Source organism: Drosophila virilis, chromosome X (assembly GCF_030788295.1).
Source record: "Drosophila virilis strain 15010-1051.87 chromosome X, Dvir_AGI_RSII-ME, whole genome shotgun sequence".
In the NCBI taxonomy this organism is placed as follows: domain Eukaryota; kingdom Metazoa; phylum Arthropoda; class Insecta; order Diptera; family Drosophilidae; genus Drosophila; species Drosophila virilis.
Window position 1 is genome coordinate 23,772,793 of NC_091543.1, and position 12,208 is coordinate 23,785,000.

Below are 12,208 nucleotides of genomic sequence, written 5' to 3' on the forward strand. Positions count from 1 at the left end.
CGGCTGTTACCTACCTAATTGGCCAGGGGACGTGGACGTGGACGTGGACCCATGGGGCTCCATGTCGGCTCCGTTAAATGCCAATTACAATTTCGTACCTCCCAAAAATGAACTAAAACAAAATAAAAGCTTAACGTATATTGCGTTAGCGTTGAAAATCGTTCAGCCCCTCTCTTTCCACACCGCCACCCACCCACCTGCCAACCGCTCTGTAACCTTCTGAGCGGTGCGGCAGCGCATGCAAAATCACAATTTCGATTTCGGCCAGTTCTACGACCGTGCCCAGCTATCTGGCAAGTGCCTTGCGCATTTTTTATGACCATTTAAAGACCGCGACGCGCATGCGCAATGTAAAACGCGCACCGAACGCACACAAAACGCGCGAAAAACGCGCGCATTCACGCATTTTATTTTCGAAACTAAAAGCGCAAACGCGCCAACACATAAATAATTAATTAAGATTGTCCATGTGTGTGTGTATGTGTGTGTGTGTCAAAGACTACCAAAGAAAAGCAAAGTGCAGCCAACCCGCACCACAAATACCCTTTCGCTCGCAAATATATGTTAGTTCAATATTTTACGTAGAACTATCCTAATTGCAAGTTTTGTAAAATTCCATTCGAAACAAAACAATCAATTGATCAAATTCCAAGAATTCAATTAGGAACAATACAATATTATCATTCGATCATATTCTAAGAAATCTATGAAGAATTTTCTCATACCATATACCAATTTCCAATTAACTTTTGACAATGGGGATTTTTCTAAATTCCATTGCACAGAGAGAAAAACTTGATAATTTTTTACTTTTTACAATATTGTAAAACATGAATTTAGCATCAAAAAGTTTTTGCTTGATTCGAGCTCAAAACCTCCAGAATTTTGTATTTATAAATCAATTAAATAAATTCTTGTTACAAGCGTGCCGTTTTTTTGTTCTCTTTATAGGGAAAATTACAATACAACCGTATTATTCTTCAAGAATTTATGTTTTGAACTTGTTTGTAATAAATAATACAGTTTTTAGAATTTATGAGAATATGAAACTAATCAATGCTTATTAGAAAATACCTTGAAACTGATCAAAGAAATCCGAAACAGTAGGGGATTGGAATATGAATATGAATTCTTAAACAACAAAGAAATGGAGTTCGAATTGATTCGAATGATTAAAATTTATAGAATGCAATTCTTATGTTGGACTATATGTAATTCCCCTTTTTTTGTTATCCATGCTAAATCGAAATTTTGAATGAACAACGATTAATTTTCGCTTTACTTTTGCTTTATTTTTAGCCAAAAGCTGGTTTCGAGCCCGACACCGCCTCGCTGCGAGAGAAAGTTGTGCTGAATCCGGCCGAGAAATGGCGCATATTAAAGAATATCTCAATCATCTCGATAGCGTTCATGGTGCAGTTTACTGCGTTTCAGGTGAGCGAAATTGATTAACGAAATGCATTTGAATGCACCTGCTAACCAATTTGGCATCTGCCTCAATACAATTTTAGGGCACGGCCAATCTGCAATCCTCGATCAACTCAAAGGATGGTCTTGGCACAGTATCGCTCAGTGCCATATATGCGGCGCTGGTTGTCTCTTGCATCTTCCTGCCCACGCTGATCATTCGCAAGCTGACGGTTAAATGGACGCTCGTTTGCAGCATGCTCTGCTATGCGCCGTACATTGCCTTCCAGCTGTTCCCGCGCTTCTACACCCTGGTGCCGGCTGGCATTCTGGTGGGTTTGGGCGCGGCGCCCATGTGGGCGTCCAAGGCTACATATCTGACACAGGTTGGGCAGGTGTATGCTAAGATAACTGAACAAGCTGTTGATGCCATTATTGTGCGCTTCTTTGGCTTCTTCTTTCTGGCCTGGCAATCCGCTGAGCTTTGGGGCAATCTCATCTCCAGCTTGGGTAAGTCACCACACATCCCAGCCAGAATCGTTCCATATCTAATATCTCTCCTCCTCCCTCTCTCTCTCTCTCTCTCTCTTTTTGTGTCTCTTAACAGTTCTGTCCAGCGGCGCACATGGTGGCAGCAGCAGTGCCAATTCCACAATCACCGAGGAGGATTTGCAGTATTGTGGCGCAAACTTTTGCACCACCGGCAACGGCGGCCATGGCAACCTGGAGCGTCCGCCAGAGAATGAGATCTTTGAGATCTCTATGATCTATCTGGCGTGCATTGTGGCCGCCGTATGCATCATTGCCTTTTTCCTGGATCCCCTTAAGCGCTACGGTGAGAAGCGCAAGGGCTCCAATTCGGCTGCGGAACTGTCCGGCCTCCAATTGCTGTCGGCCACGTTCCGTCAAATGAAGAAACCGAATCTGCAGCTGCTCATACCCATTACTGTCTTCATTGGCATGGAGCAGGCCTTCATTGGTGCCGACTTTACCCAGGCATATGTCGCCTGCGCATTGGGTGTACATCAGATTGGGTTCGTGATGATCTGCTTTGGCGTTGTGAACGCTCTCTGTTCCATTCTCTTTGGCTCCGTGATGAAGTATATTGGACGCTTGCCCATCATTATTCTGGGCGCTGTTGTTCACTTCACGCTCATCTCCGTGGAGCTTTTCTGGCGGCCCAATCCCGACAATCCAATCATCTTCTATGCCATGTCCGGACTGTGGGGTGTCGGCGACGCCGTCTGGCAGACGCAGATCAACGGTCTCTACGGTCTACTCTTCAGGCGAAACAAGGAGGCTGCCTTCTCCAACTATCGCCTATGGGAATCCGCTGGCTTTGTCATCGCCTATGCCTATGCCACAACGCTCTGCACCCGCATGAAGCTTTACATTTTGTTGGCGGTTCTCACGCTCGGCTGCATTGGCTATGTGATTGTTGAGATTCTCTACAGAAAGAAGGTAAGCTAGGTCCCAAACAACTATTACTTAAACATATTGATTTAAATGCATATTTGGTTAAAGTAACCATATATAAAATGGATTTTTTTATTAAATTTTTTGTATTTCTTATATTTACAGCAACGCAAGATCAAGAAGCAGGAGAAACTCGAGGCCGCCGAGAAGGAGAAGGAGGCCGCTGCCGCTGCGGCAGCTGCTGCAGCCGCTGCAGAGGCCAACACCGGCTTCGGCGACGCAGTCGAGGAGACCGATGATGAGCTCGATGATCTTGAAGAAGATATTGTAGTCACGCGCCTGTAATAATCGTAATTTGTTAATTGTTGTACGTTCTTTTTGTTTATTTTGCCGACGGCGTCGTTGCGGCTGCAACAGCTCCACTGTTAATGGTTAACACTGAGCAATTCTGTTAATCAAATACGAGTGCGAAACTGTTAAGCATATGTAAATTCAAACACACACACACACACACACCAAAAACTGTTGCATAGCTGCAGGCGCACACATTTCGTCGGCGCCAATCGGCGACGCGTCCGAACTTTTGTCGTTGTAGTTGTCGTAGTACTTAGTACATTCCCTCTTCCCAATCCATTTAACACAAAAGGCCAATAAGCAAGCGCAAGCGCACACACCTGCGCTTATATATATATATATATATATAAATATACATATGTGTGTGTGTGTTTATGTATAAGCATGTGTGTGTGTGTTTGCGTATAGGTGTGTGTTTGTGTGTGTTTGTGCTCATGTCACGCACAAATTTGTACATACATATGCAAGAAATGTTAACAGCGAGTTTTGCAAGTTTATAGCAATTGACGCCAGATGGCGCCTTTAACTTTACGTAGTGTGAATTACAAGCATCGGTGTGTTAGTTTAGCTGTAAGACAGACACGACACACACAGACAACACACACACACACACACACACACGCATGCATGCACAAGCACCACGCACAATGACAACATGCTGCAGCAGTATGTGTGTCAATATGCCTATTAAATTGTTATTTTATTTTAAAAACTAGCATTAAATCTAAATATACATATAAAATGAATTTTTTTTTTCCTTTTTTTTTTTGCTTATATACAAACCAACAACAAACAATTAAACAAACAAGAAAACGTGATAACCAGCCACACTCACAAATAAACACACACACACACACATGTATACAAACGTACACACACAGACACGAGTGCACACAGTCACAAAATAGTCAAATTTCTAAACTAAAACTGGCCGCGAAAACTAATATTAAAAATAATTATAATTAAGCAGTCGAAAAACAAAACAGAAAAAAAAAACAATAAAACTATATGCAAAAAAAATATAGAAAGCAAGCGATTAAAACAAATTTGATAAATGCATAAGCAAAAAATATAGCATGCAAAACGATAAATACATTTTTTGCTCAGTATTATGTTTTAAACTAAATTTAAGTGAGTTATTGTATCCTGTTTTTTTTTTTTTTTATTTAACACCCTTTTCTTTTGCAAAAGAAAAACAAATTTGCAAAAGAAACGCTATCCAAATAGTATATTTTTAAATGTATATATACATCTATATATATATATATATATATATATATATATATATATATAAATATGCATATAAAAATATACTATATATATATATACATATAAACAAATTGAAAATTTTTTAATTTCGTGTTGGAGCTGCATTATCTTAAACCTCCCTTCGATTGCAATTATTATTATTTTAATAATGTTGCATAAGCACAATATACAGACACATATATTTTTTTGTTTTATTTAAATGTTTTACGTAAATATAATCAAATCAAAACAAAATGCAAAAAAAAAAACAAAACAAAACAAAAATAATATTAATGCATACAATTTTCTTTTTTTTTTTCTTAGTTGATTAAGTAGTTCATTATATTATGTAAAATATATAAATAAATAAATGAATATAAATATTTGATATGGTAGCTGATTTCAATTTGAATATAGTTTTTTCATAATATAAAAAATATTTATCCAATTATTAACACCCTAACTCGGAGCTGGGTAAAGGGTATCTGCCAGTCATACAAGCATATTGAAGCTCTTTATTTATTGCCACGCTTGGTTGAATTATCTAGAAAAATAAAAAGTTCTTAAAAGCGTGCAAAGCTTAACGATTCACTCAAAATAAAGTAATATTAAGCAAAGAGCTTCATATGCTCAATAACCTCCCAGCTCTAGTTCTAGACGACTTTCCTATCAACTACATGTTTCTAAACTCTTTAACTTTAACTTGTTGAGAATTATAAAGCGTGTTATTCTGCATTCGCATGCAAGGCTCAATTTTCGTTTTGTTCGATAGCATCTTTCATATGTACTGGCTGAAACAAAATTTAGTATAGTTTCTTTGTGACGGACCATGGCTATGGCTCTATTAATAGTAAAGTATAGATTAACAGTTTGACGGCTATGAAAATTATATTATAAGGCAGTTCGATTGAATTTAAAAATTAATCGTTGCAGGCTTTGGTTAAGACAAAAAAAAGCCTAACTTAAACTGTAGATCTTGATTAAGAATATATATGTACATACATACATACTTAGTGGAATCAGATGACTCGTGATGTTATGATGCCCTCTGGAAGGGTATAAAATAACAAAAGTAACCTTTTACTTATCACGACGCTCGCTGCACGAATAGAGCACAAATAATGCTTATAAGTATGTTCGTATATAAAGATCTGCAGATCGGTTTATTCTAAATTTAAATATATTAAAATTAAATACATTATTGTTCTTGAAGAAAAAATGCCTTAAACTTGTAGCAGACTTAGACTTTGATTAGGCAATTATGGAATTACAGCTCAATGGCATCATCTGCCTTAAACTGTTTGTTCTTGCGACGACGACTGGATTTGATCTTGCTGAGCACGCTGTAGGCCTGCTGGATTTCAATGAAGCGTTGGTGAGCAGCGGGCCGCAGTGCCTCATCCTTGACTTTGTCGGGATGGTTCTCTTTGGAGAGTTTGCGATAGGCAGCCGTAATATCTGCCTGCGAGGCGGTGGCACTGACGCCGAGTACCTTGTAGGCATTGCGTTCACCATCCACATCCATGCTCTCAAAAACCTCCCGCCACGTTTCGTACCAGCCATGATGCTGCGCATATGTGTACGTGTCGTACAAGGCCTGCTTTAAGTCTGTCCACCAGGCGGAAGCGAGAAAATTTTGCAGTGCCTCGTGTATGGGCACTTCGCCGCCATCGTCGTCGCGAATGGTGCCGTTGAACAGCACCACGGAGCCCCACAGGCTAAAATAAATGCAAATGGCTGCGCCCAGCTTCAGTGTGCGTTCGGTGGGACCGCGTCTGCGCGGCGGTGTACGGCGCCACTGCTTCGAGAAGGTATCAAAGACCAGCGCCGACACAAGCGAGGTCAAGAGCAGTGAGTATGTCTCATCATAGATGAAATAGCGTGACGGGTAAGCAACCATTGCGCCTATAAGGCATTGCCACAAAACGCCGGACTCGCGTCCAATGTTGCCCACGGTCCAAATGCCCAGCGACACGAAAATCGGGATGCACCAGTGTAACCAACCAAAATCAATTCCCGCAGTGATGGCTTGCGGTATGGCCGAACTAAATAACTGGCCAAACAGGTATCCAATCATGATTTGACCCAGAAAACGCTTGGCCGAGTACGGCGGTCGCGGATAGGCCTGCAGTTTGGCGACAAACACTTTTAAAAACTGTGGATCCTCGTTGGCATCGCGCACATATTCGGGTATGAGAAACAGCTCGCTGAACCAGCCAATGCCCAAGTAACCGCCCAGCGAGCACCACCACACAAAGGCGTGACGGTCGCGATGTAAATACAAGTGGTGCAGTCCAAATATGCCGCCAACGAGCCACAACACGTAAGCGATCACAACGGACTTCTTGCCCGGCAGCGCATTCTCCTCCCGGTACGACTTGGCTTGTCCATTTGCCTTCGCTGGTGATGCTGAGTTGGTCAGCGACTCACAGGCAGAGCCCTTGCTATTGTTGTTGCTGGTCACAACCGTTTCCTTAGGCGCCATTGTAGAGATATTCTCACTGCGGTATTGGTAAATGGAATATGTTATAAATATAGCAATTGTAAAATGAAATTCAATTCTTACCCGCAATAGCCCAGTTACAATTTTATGAGTCTTACTTTATTGAGTGGATTTTTCGTTCTGCTGTCACAGTAAGCAGCAGCAGCAGTCAGTGCGAGTCGAGTCGACTCAGTCAGCCGCGATTCAAACTTTCTCTTTTCACAAATTCTGTGCACGCAGCTGCAACAACAACAACAACAACAACAACAACAATGACGACGACAACAATAACAACAGTGCGCAGAGACGACTGGCAGCAGAAACAGTTATAACCGCACTGATGCGTTCAAATCTTATTAGTTCTTAACGCTTCGATTTAACTTACAATGTTAAGCAATAAAAAACTGCGCGCTATTTCACAAACACAAAGTTCTATCGCTCTCCACTTTGTGCGCGTTTCGTTTATTTGTCGTCTTTGTCGAACGCCACTTCATTCCCGGTTGAGCCTGTTGCTTTTTCTTAACTTCTTTAAGCCAGATCACTTTTTAGACTTAAAGCGTAAAACAGTCTGGCAGGCCTGCAAACAAACAGTATTGAAAAACTCCAAGAAGTGTTGAAAGCGACGAAAAAAGTGCTGCAAAACGTTGGCAACAATAATAATCGCGCGCTGATCGAATTTTAAACATCGTTTGATAAGTTTACATTAATTTGTTAGTTTTCATACTCTTATGGAGTGTAATATAATTTAAATGATATGGTAGTTTATTTACCGAATGTGAGTTTTGTGATCAGTTCAATTATCTCCAATATTCAATTTATCCTCTCGGGCTGCAGTGCAGATATACAAATTGTTCGACTGTTCAGTTTAAAGTTATTTATGGAGTCTTGTTGCATATGCTCGACAAATTTGATTTTTGAGTTTAAAAACTGACCATAATATTTTCATATTGCTAAATTTCAAAATGAATATCTAATCCATAGCTTATATGGAATGAAATAAAATTGAATGTTTTCTTTTTATTTGAATGCTTACACGTATAAAAAATGTAATTGGGTTTAATTTGACACGGTAATTGCGCTCGATTAAATGTAGAATGTCTACATTGAGTTAACTTATAGATAATATGCGAAATTAGCATAGATGACAGAAAAGATGAGGATATAATTCTTAGCAGCTTACAGACTAATGGTTATGAGAAAAAATTTAATACTTTGAATGTGCGGCTATATTGCGTCGCTGGGTTAATAAATTAATATATAAAAACCACGAAGAAAAAAAAATTAAACAAAAAAAAATTCCAATTTGATTGAACATATACAAAACAAATTATTGAGTATTGGCAATTAGTTATTTTTCTTTTTAGGCTTCTTGGGGTTACGCGAACGCGACTTGGCCTTGCAGAGCGGACAAATGGGCGCATTGCGATGGATCTGCTGATGGCAGGACAAGCATGACTTCATTGGGGGCGGTTGTTGCCTCAGGTTCACATTAAAGTCGGAGCGAAAAGATGGATGGTGCCCAATTCCAATTGATGGTGACTGCTGCAAGCGATTTGTGGTTGGCGGCGGCGGCGGCGGTGCCGAGAAATCATTCTTTCCGAGACGCGCTGCGGCTACGGCTGCGGCTGCGGCAGCGCCAGCGCTGCCCGGTGCGCCCGGTGGGGCTGGTGGCATAAATGCATGCCCTGGCCCGCCTGCACCTCCACTGGGCACATTCGAGCCGCCGCCGCCACCGGCGCCCGCTGCATTCGGCGGCAATGCCGTCACCGTGGCCTCGGGCATCAGCGGATGCCGTGCGTGTGGTCGCGCCAGAGATGTGGGTTGTGTGACGGCCGCCGCTGCCGCCGCAGCTGCTGCAGCGGCCGCTGACTGGGCGGCAACTTTAAGGAAATTAGTCTGAAAGCGATCTTTTGATATGGGGCTGCCCTCCTCCTCGTGCAGATCGCGCAGCGGACTGAGACCAAGGTAGTCGCGCCGCATGTGGTCGATTTGATACTTGAGGGCGAGGTATTCCTCATAGACACGGTTAGCCATATCGAAAGAGCGCGTCTGATTCTCTTTAGTCTGCTTAATTATATTCTCCATGTCATTGATGTCAGCGTGTATCTGGCGCAGCTCCTCTACATGCGACATCTTCTCCTCCAGCAAATGCTCCATTTCTTTTCGATATTCGTCCAAGCACTTCTCCTCGTCATCGCTCAGCTTCACCTCCTTGATAATCCGCACCTTAAGCTTCTCCAACGCCAGAGTCTTGTCCCGTATATCCTTAATTGCCTCCAGCTTGGCGTAATAGTGCCGCTCGTTGGAGCTAGAAATCTCGCTGGTGGCCATTTTGAATGGCTGCTCTGATATTTATATATGCTGCGTTTGATTCAATTCGGGATATTGATTTATCTGTGGCACTTAATATATTCAGTGTTAGCCTGGTATTGTTGATACAATTGTGCAATGGAGAGGTGCAATTTTTAATTGAACTTTTTTTATTTTTGTATGCTTTTTTCACTTTTGCTTTGTGTATTTCGTACAGGGATGGCTACTTCCAACCAGGGCCTTGTATTTAATAATATCGATATATCGCGTAACACTTTCAGAAACCCGAATATTAAATGTGCTCCAAATTCGAGGCGGTGACCTAGCGTCGATTTTTGTACTGATTCCAATCATTGTTCGATTCCCGTTGAACCAGTAGCTCGATAGGTGTGCTCTCATTTTATTATTTTCTACAAACCTGGCTGATCGATTTGTTTAGAATTAATGCGTAAAGCTTCTCGAAACATATATCTTCAAGTTGCTAAATCGTCCATTGCGTGCCAATATCTGAGAAAAGATATTACCTTCTTCAAGATTAGTAATGTGAAACTATAGGCTTTAATCATGTATATGCGGAGTTCTTGGCCATTTTCAACTTTTCAAATTTTCAACCCCTTTGTTAACGCATATTATAAGCTAAAATTCAAAAACAAATGATTGTAGATTTGTAGATTTTGGTTATGTGCTTAAAAACATAAATAAATGCATTTAAAAGTGAGCAATTTTTTTCCGATAGCAATCACCAAAAATCGACGCTAGTCTGACGCATATGCACATATCTCGCAGCCAATCACAGAATAGACAAACAATGGTATCGACTACTGAGTACAAATATTTGGCGCGAACAGTTAGATTCCCTTAATACAATACAGACACGTTTATTTAACTAAATTCTAGTTGCACTTTTATATTCACTTAAAACGAAACGAATCCAAGTAACCGAGCAATATTTGTAACATTAATCTTAACATTCTCTTGACATCGAATCAACCACTGGTAAAACATCGACTTATCGATATACCTTAGTAATTTAACATTACTACTTAAAATTGAAATTCTCGGCTTTTCCTCAGTTTCCCTTCGATTTTCATCTAAATTAATAACAAAACCAAAATGGGGATTGCAGAGACAGACAAAAGAGTACAAAGAGACTCGTCAGATGTCAAGGCCCAAAAGGCCAGGAACCGCTCGTTTTTGAAACGACGCGCTGTGCAATTGAGCAATTGCTATTTGCAGAGCAACTGGAATTTGTGCACACATTTGCAGCGTCAATGGAATCGTCGCCGTTTGCGTCGCCTCTTCTCGTCGGATAAGCAGTCTGGCAGGGATTCCAATCGTTCCAATCTGAAACAACAGAGCTGGTCCTTTTTCTGGTACACTTTGGTGCCCATGTTTCTGGTATTGTGCTTCAGCTGCGGCATTACCTTGTATCAAAACACCGACGCCGTCTCGAAGTTCATGCAGCGCTACTCTACCCAGTATCAGGCTATAGTGCACAACAAGCTGAACTACTGTGATCGCACCATACCGTTGCACGAGATATTTGAACACATTCATGAGAATGTCATTAATCAGGAAGTCGCACTCGAACAGCTGGAACAGGCATTGGCAAACCAAAGCTCATTTCAGGCCATTGCGCTGGTCGGAACTTCGGGCGTTGGCAAAAGCCTTACAATGCGGATGCTGCAGGAGAAGTATCCATGGTCGGAGAACGTCCAGAATATTGCCTGGAATGACTATGAGCTCATTGACGAGGAGGCACGCTACCAAGCCGTATGGGGCATGCTCAGCAACCTGGCGCATTGCGGCCGCAATTTGATAATCATTGACAACATGGCCATGTGCGATTTGGAATATGTATCATCAATTAATTCACTGATACTATCAAACACTGACGTGGCCAGCGGTAACAACGACCTGGACAAGAAGCAGCTGACAATCATCTATGTTTTCAATCTCAACGGCATGCTTCCCGAGGAGCACTACAGCCAGCAGCTAAAGATGCTGCAGAAGTTGCCGCCAACCACGGTAATATCGTATCGTGTTTTTGGGCCGGCTGATTTGGAAAAGTGTGTGCGCCACGAGGCCAAAGTGGTCGGTCTTAACTTGGAAGAGCGCTATATCGAGGAAATGGTTAACACAACAGATGTGAAGGTCTCCGGATGCAAGACGGTACGTTCTAAGGTTTTGATCTATGGACTGCCACAGTCGAATGACGAGGAGGAGCAGGAGAAGCACAGCCAGACTGAAATGACACCTATCGAGGGTCACTAAGACAATAATACTGACTTAGCCAATAGCTATGGATGGGTGGGTTTTCAACGAGTTCATATTTCTTTCTTTCGGCATTTAAGTTTGTTAAACAAAAAGCAAGGTTACACTTCTAGCATTTTTCAAGGGGGGGAAAATGGGAAGTAGAATCCTGTAAAATTGAAGTGTTACTAAGAATCTATATGTACACTTGCATATTAAAATAATCTACATTCCAATTATATATAAAAATATTTATTTAAGTTAATGCCAAAACTAGGGAACATAAAGCTCATATTGAGCTTCGAAAATGACTGACAATTTCTCTTAGATATGTAATTAGCTTTAAGATTCCTAAATGTAGTCTTGATAAATTGGCTTACTTAGCCAATATTCTCTGATTGTGATTATATGTGCATAAATGTCCAAGTAGCCATAATTAAATATAATTAATTGTCCAAATATGTCGTGATTGTATGCCCTCACAGAGGAACTCTATTTGGTCAAAATGTAAAAGACTTTCTAAAAATATTTTGAACGTGTATTAATATAAGACAAAGGACATTGGTAAAAAGTCAACTTTCTCAGAATGGATTAAAATCAGCATTTTAAATTATTTAAAAAAAATGCAGTTAAATCTCAACTCGCATAAATTGGTTAAAAAGAGCTCGATTCGAAACATGATTTGTCGTTTTGATAAACTTTTCTATGGCTCATCTGTGAGTTGATTTATGCAAATAG

General features: G+C 41.0%; 4 protein-coding genes across 6 annotated transcripts in view; 2 read left to right on the plus strand and 2 right to left on the minus strand.

The window, feature by feature from the left end:
- The window catches only part of LOC6631706 (UNC93-like protein), a 28,637-nt gene extending 24,414 nt beyond the window's left edge, over positions 1 to 4,223 (plus strand). For both annotated transcript variants that reach the window (XM_015170957.3, XM_032439767.2), the window contains exons 3-6: positions 1,300 to 1,434; positions 1,512 to 1,917; positions 2,015 to 2,868; positions 2,989 to 4,223. In XM_015170957.3, the coding sequence (XP_015026443.1) occupies positions 1,300 to 1,434; positions 1,512 to 1,917; positions 2,015 to 2,868; positions 2,989 to 3,168 (1,575 nt within the window). In that variant the 3' untranslated portion in view covers positions 3,169 to 4,223. The remainder of the gene's footprint in view (positions 1 to 1,299; positions 1,435 to 1,511; positions 1,918 to 2,014; positions 2,869 to 2,988) is intronic.
- A 1,334-nt stretch (positions 4,224 to 5,557) lies between these two features.
- wus (TM2 and DnaJ domain-containing protein wurst) lies at positions 5,558 to 7,468 on the minus strand. Of its 2 annotated transcripts, XM_002055317.4 has the most exons (3): positions 7,293 to 7,468; positions 6,992 to 7,147; positions 5,558 to 6,926 (listed from the first exon to the last, which is right to left on the minus strand). In XM_002055317.4, the coding sequence occupies exon 3, from the start codon at positions 6,908 to 6,910 to the stop codon at positions 5,693 to 5,695; it is 1,218 nt and encodes a 405-aa protein (XP_002055353.1). In that variant the 5' UTR covers positions 6,911 to 6,926; positions 6,992 to 7,147; positions 7,293 to 7,468; the 3' UTR covers positions 5,558 to 5,692. The 2 variants fall into 2 exon arrangements, with proteins under 2 accessions (XP_002055353.1, XP_032295599.1); XM_032439708.2 differs by having other exon boundaries at positions 6,992 to 7,468.
- A 436-nt stretch (positions 7,469 to 7,904) lies between these two features.
- LOC6631704 (zinc finger C4H2 domain-containing protein) lies at positions 7,905 to 9,472 on the minus strand. The gene has a single exon (XM_002055316.4). The coding sequence runs from the start codon at positions 9,236 to 9,238 to the stop codon at positions 8,252 to 8,254; it is 987 nt and encodes a 328-aa protein (XP_002055352.1). The 5' UTR covers positions 9,239 to 9,472; the 3' UTR covers positions 7,905 to 8,251.
- A 576-nt stretch (positions 9,473 to 10,048) lies between these two features.
- Positions 10,049 to 12,046, plus strand: LOC6631703 (uncharacterized). Its single transcript, XM_002055315.4, has 2 exons — positions 10,049 to 10,213; positions 10,291 to 12,046. Exon 2 carries the CDS (start codon positions 10,331 to 10,333, stop codon positions 11,489 to 11,491), a length of 1,161 nt encoding a protein of 386 aa, XP_002055351.1. The 5' UTR covers positions 10,049 to 10,213; positions 10,291 to 10,330; the 3' UTR covers positions 11,492 to 12,046.
- Positions 12,047 to 12,208: the final 162 nt, after the last annotated feature.

Excerpts from the sequence above, each read along its gene's own strand:
- wus (XM_002055317.4), bottom strand. The coding sequence starts at position 6,910 with ATGGCGCCTAAGGAAACGGTTGTGACCAGCAACAACAATAGCAAGGGC.
- LOC6631704 (XM_002055316.4), bottom strand. The coding sequence starts at position 9,238 with ATGGCCACCAGCGAGATTTCTAGCTCCAACGAGCGGCACTATTACGCC.
- LOC6631703 (XM_002055315.4), top strand. The coding sequence starts at position 10,331 with ATGGGGATTGCAGAGACAGACAAAAGAGTACAAAGAGACTCGTCAGAT.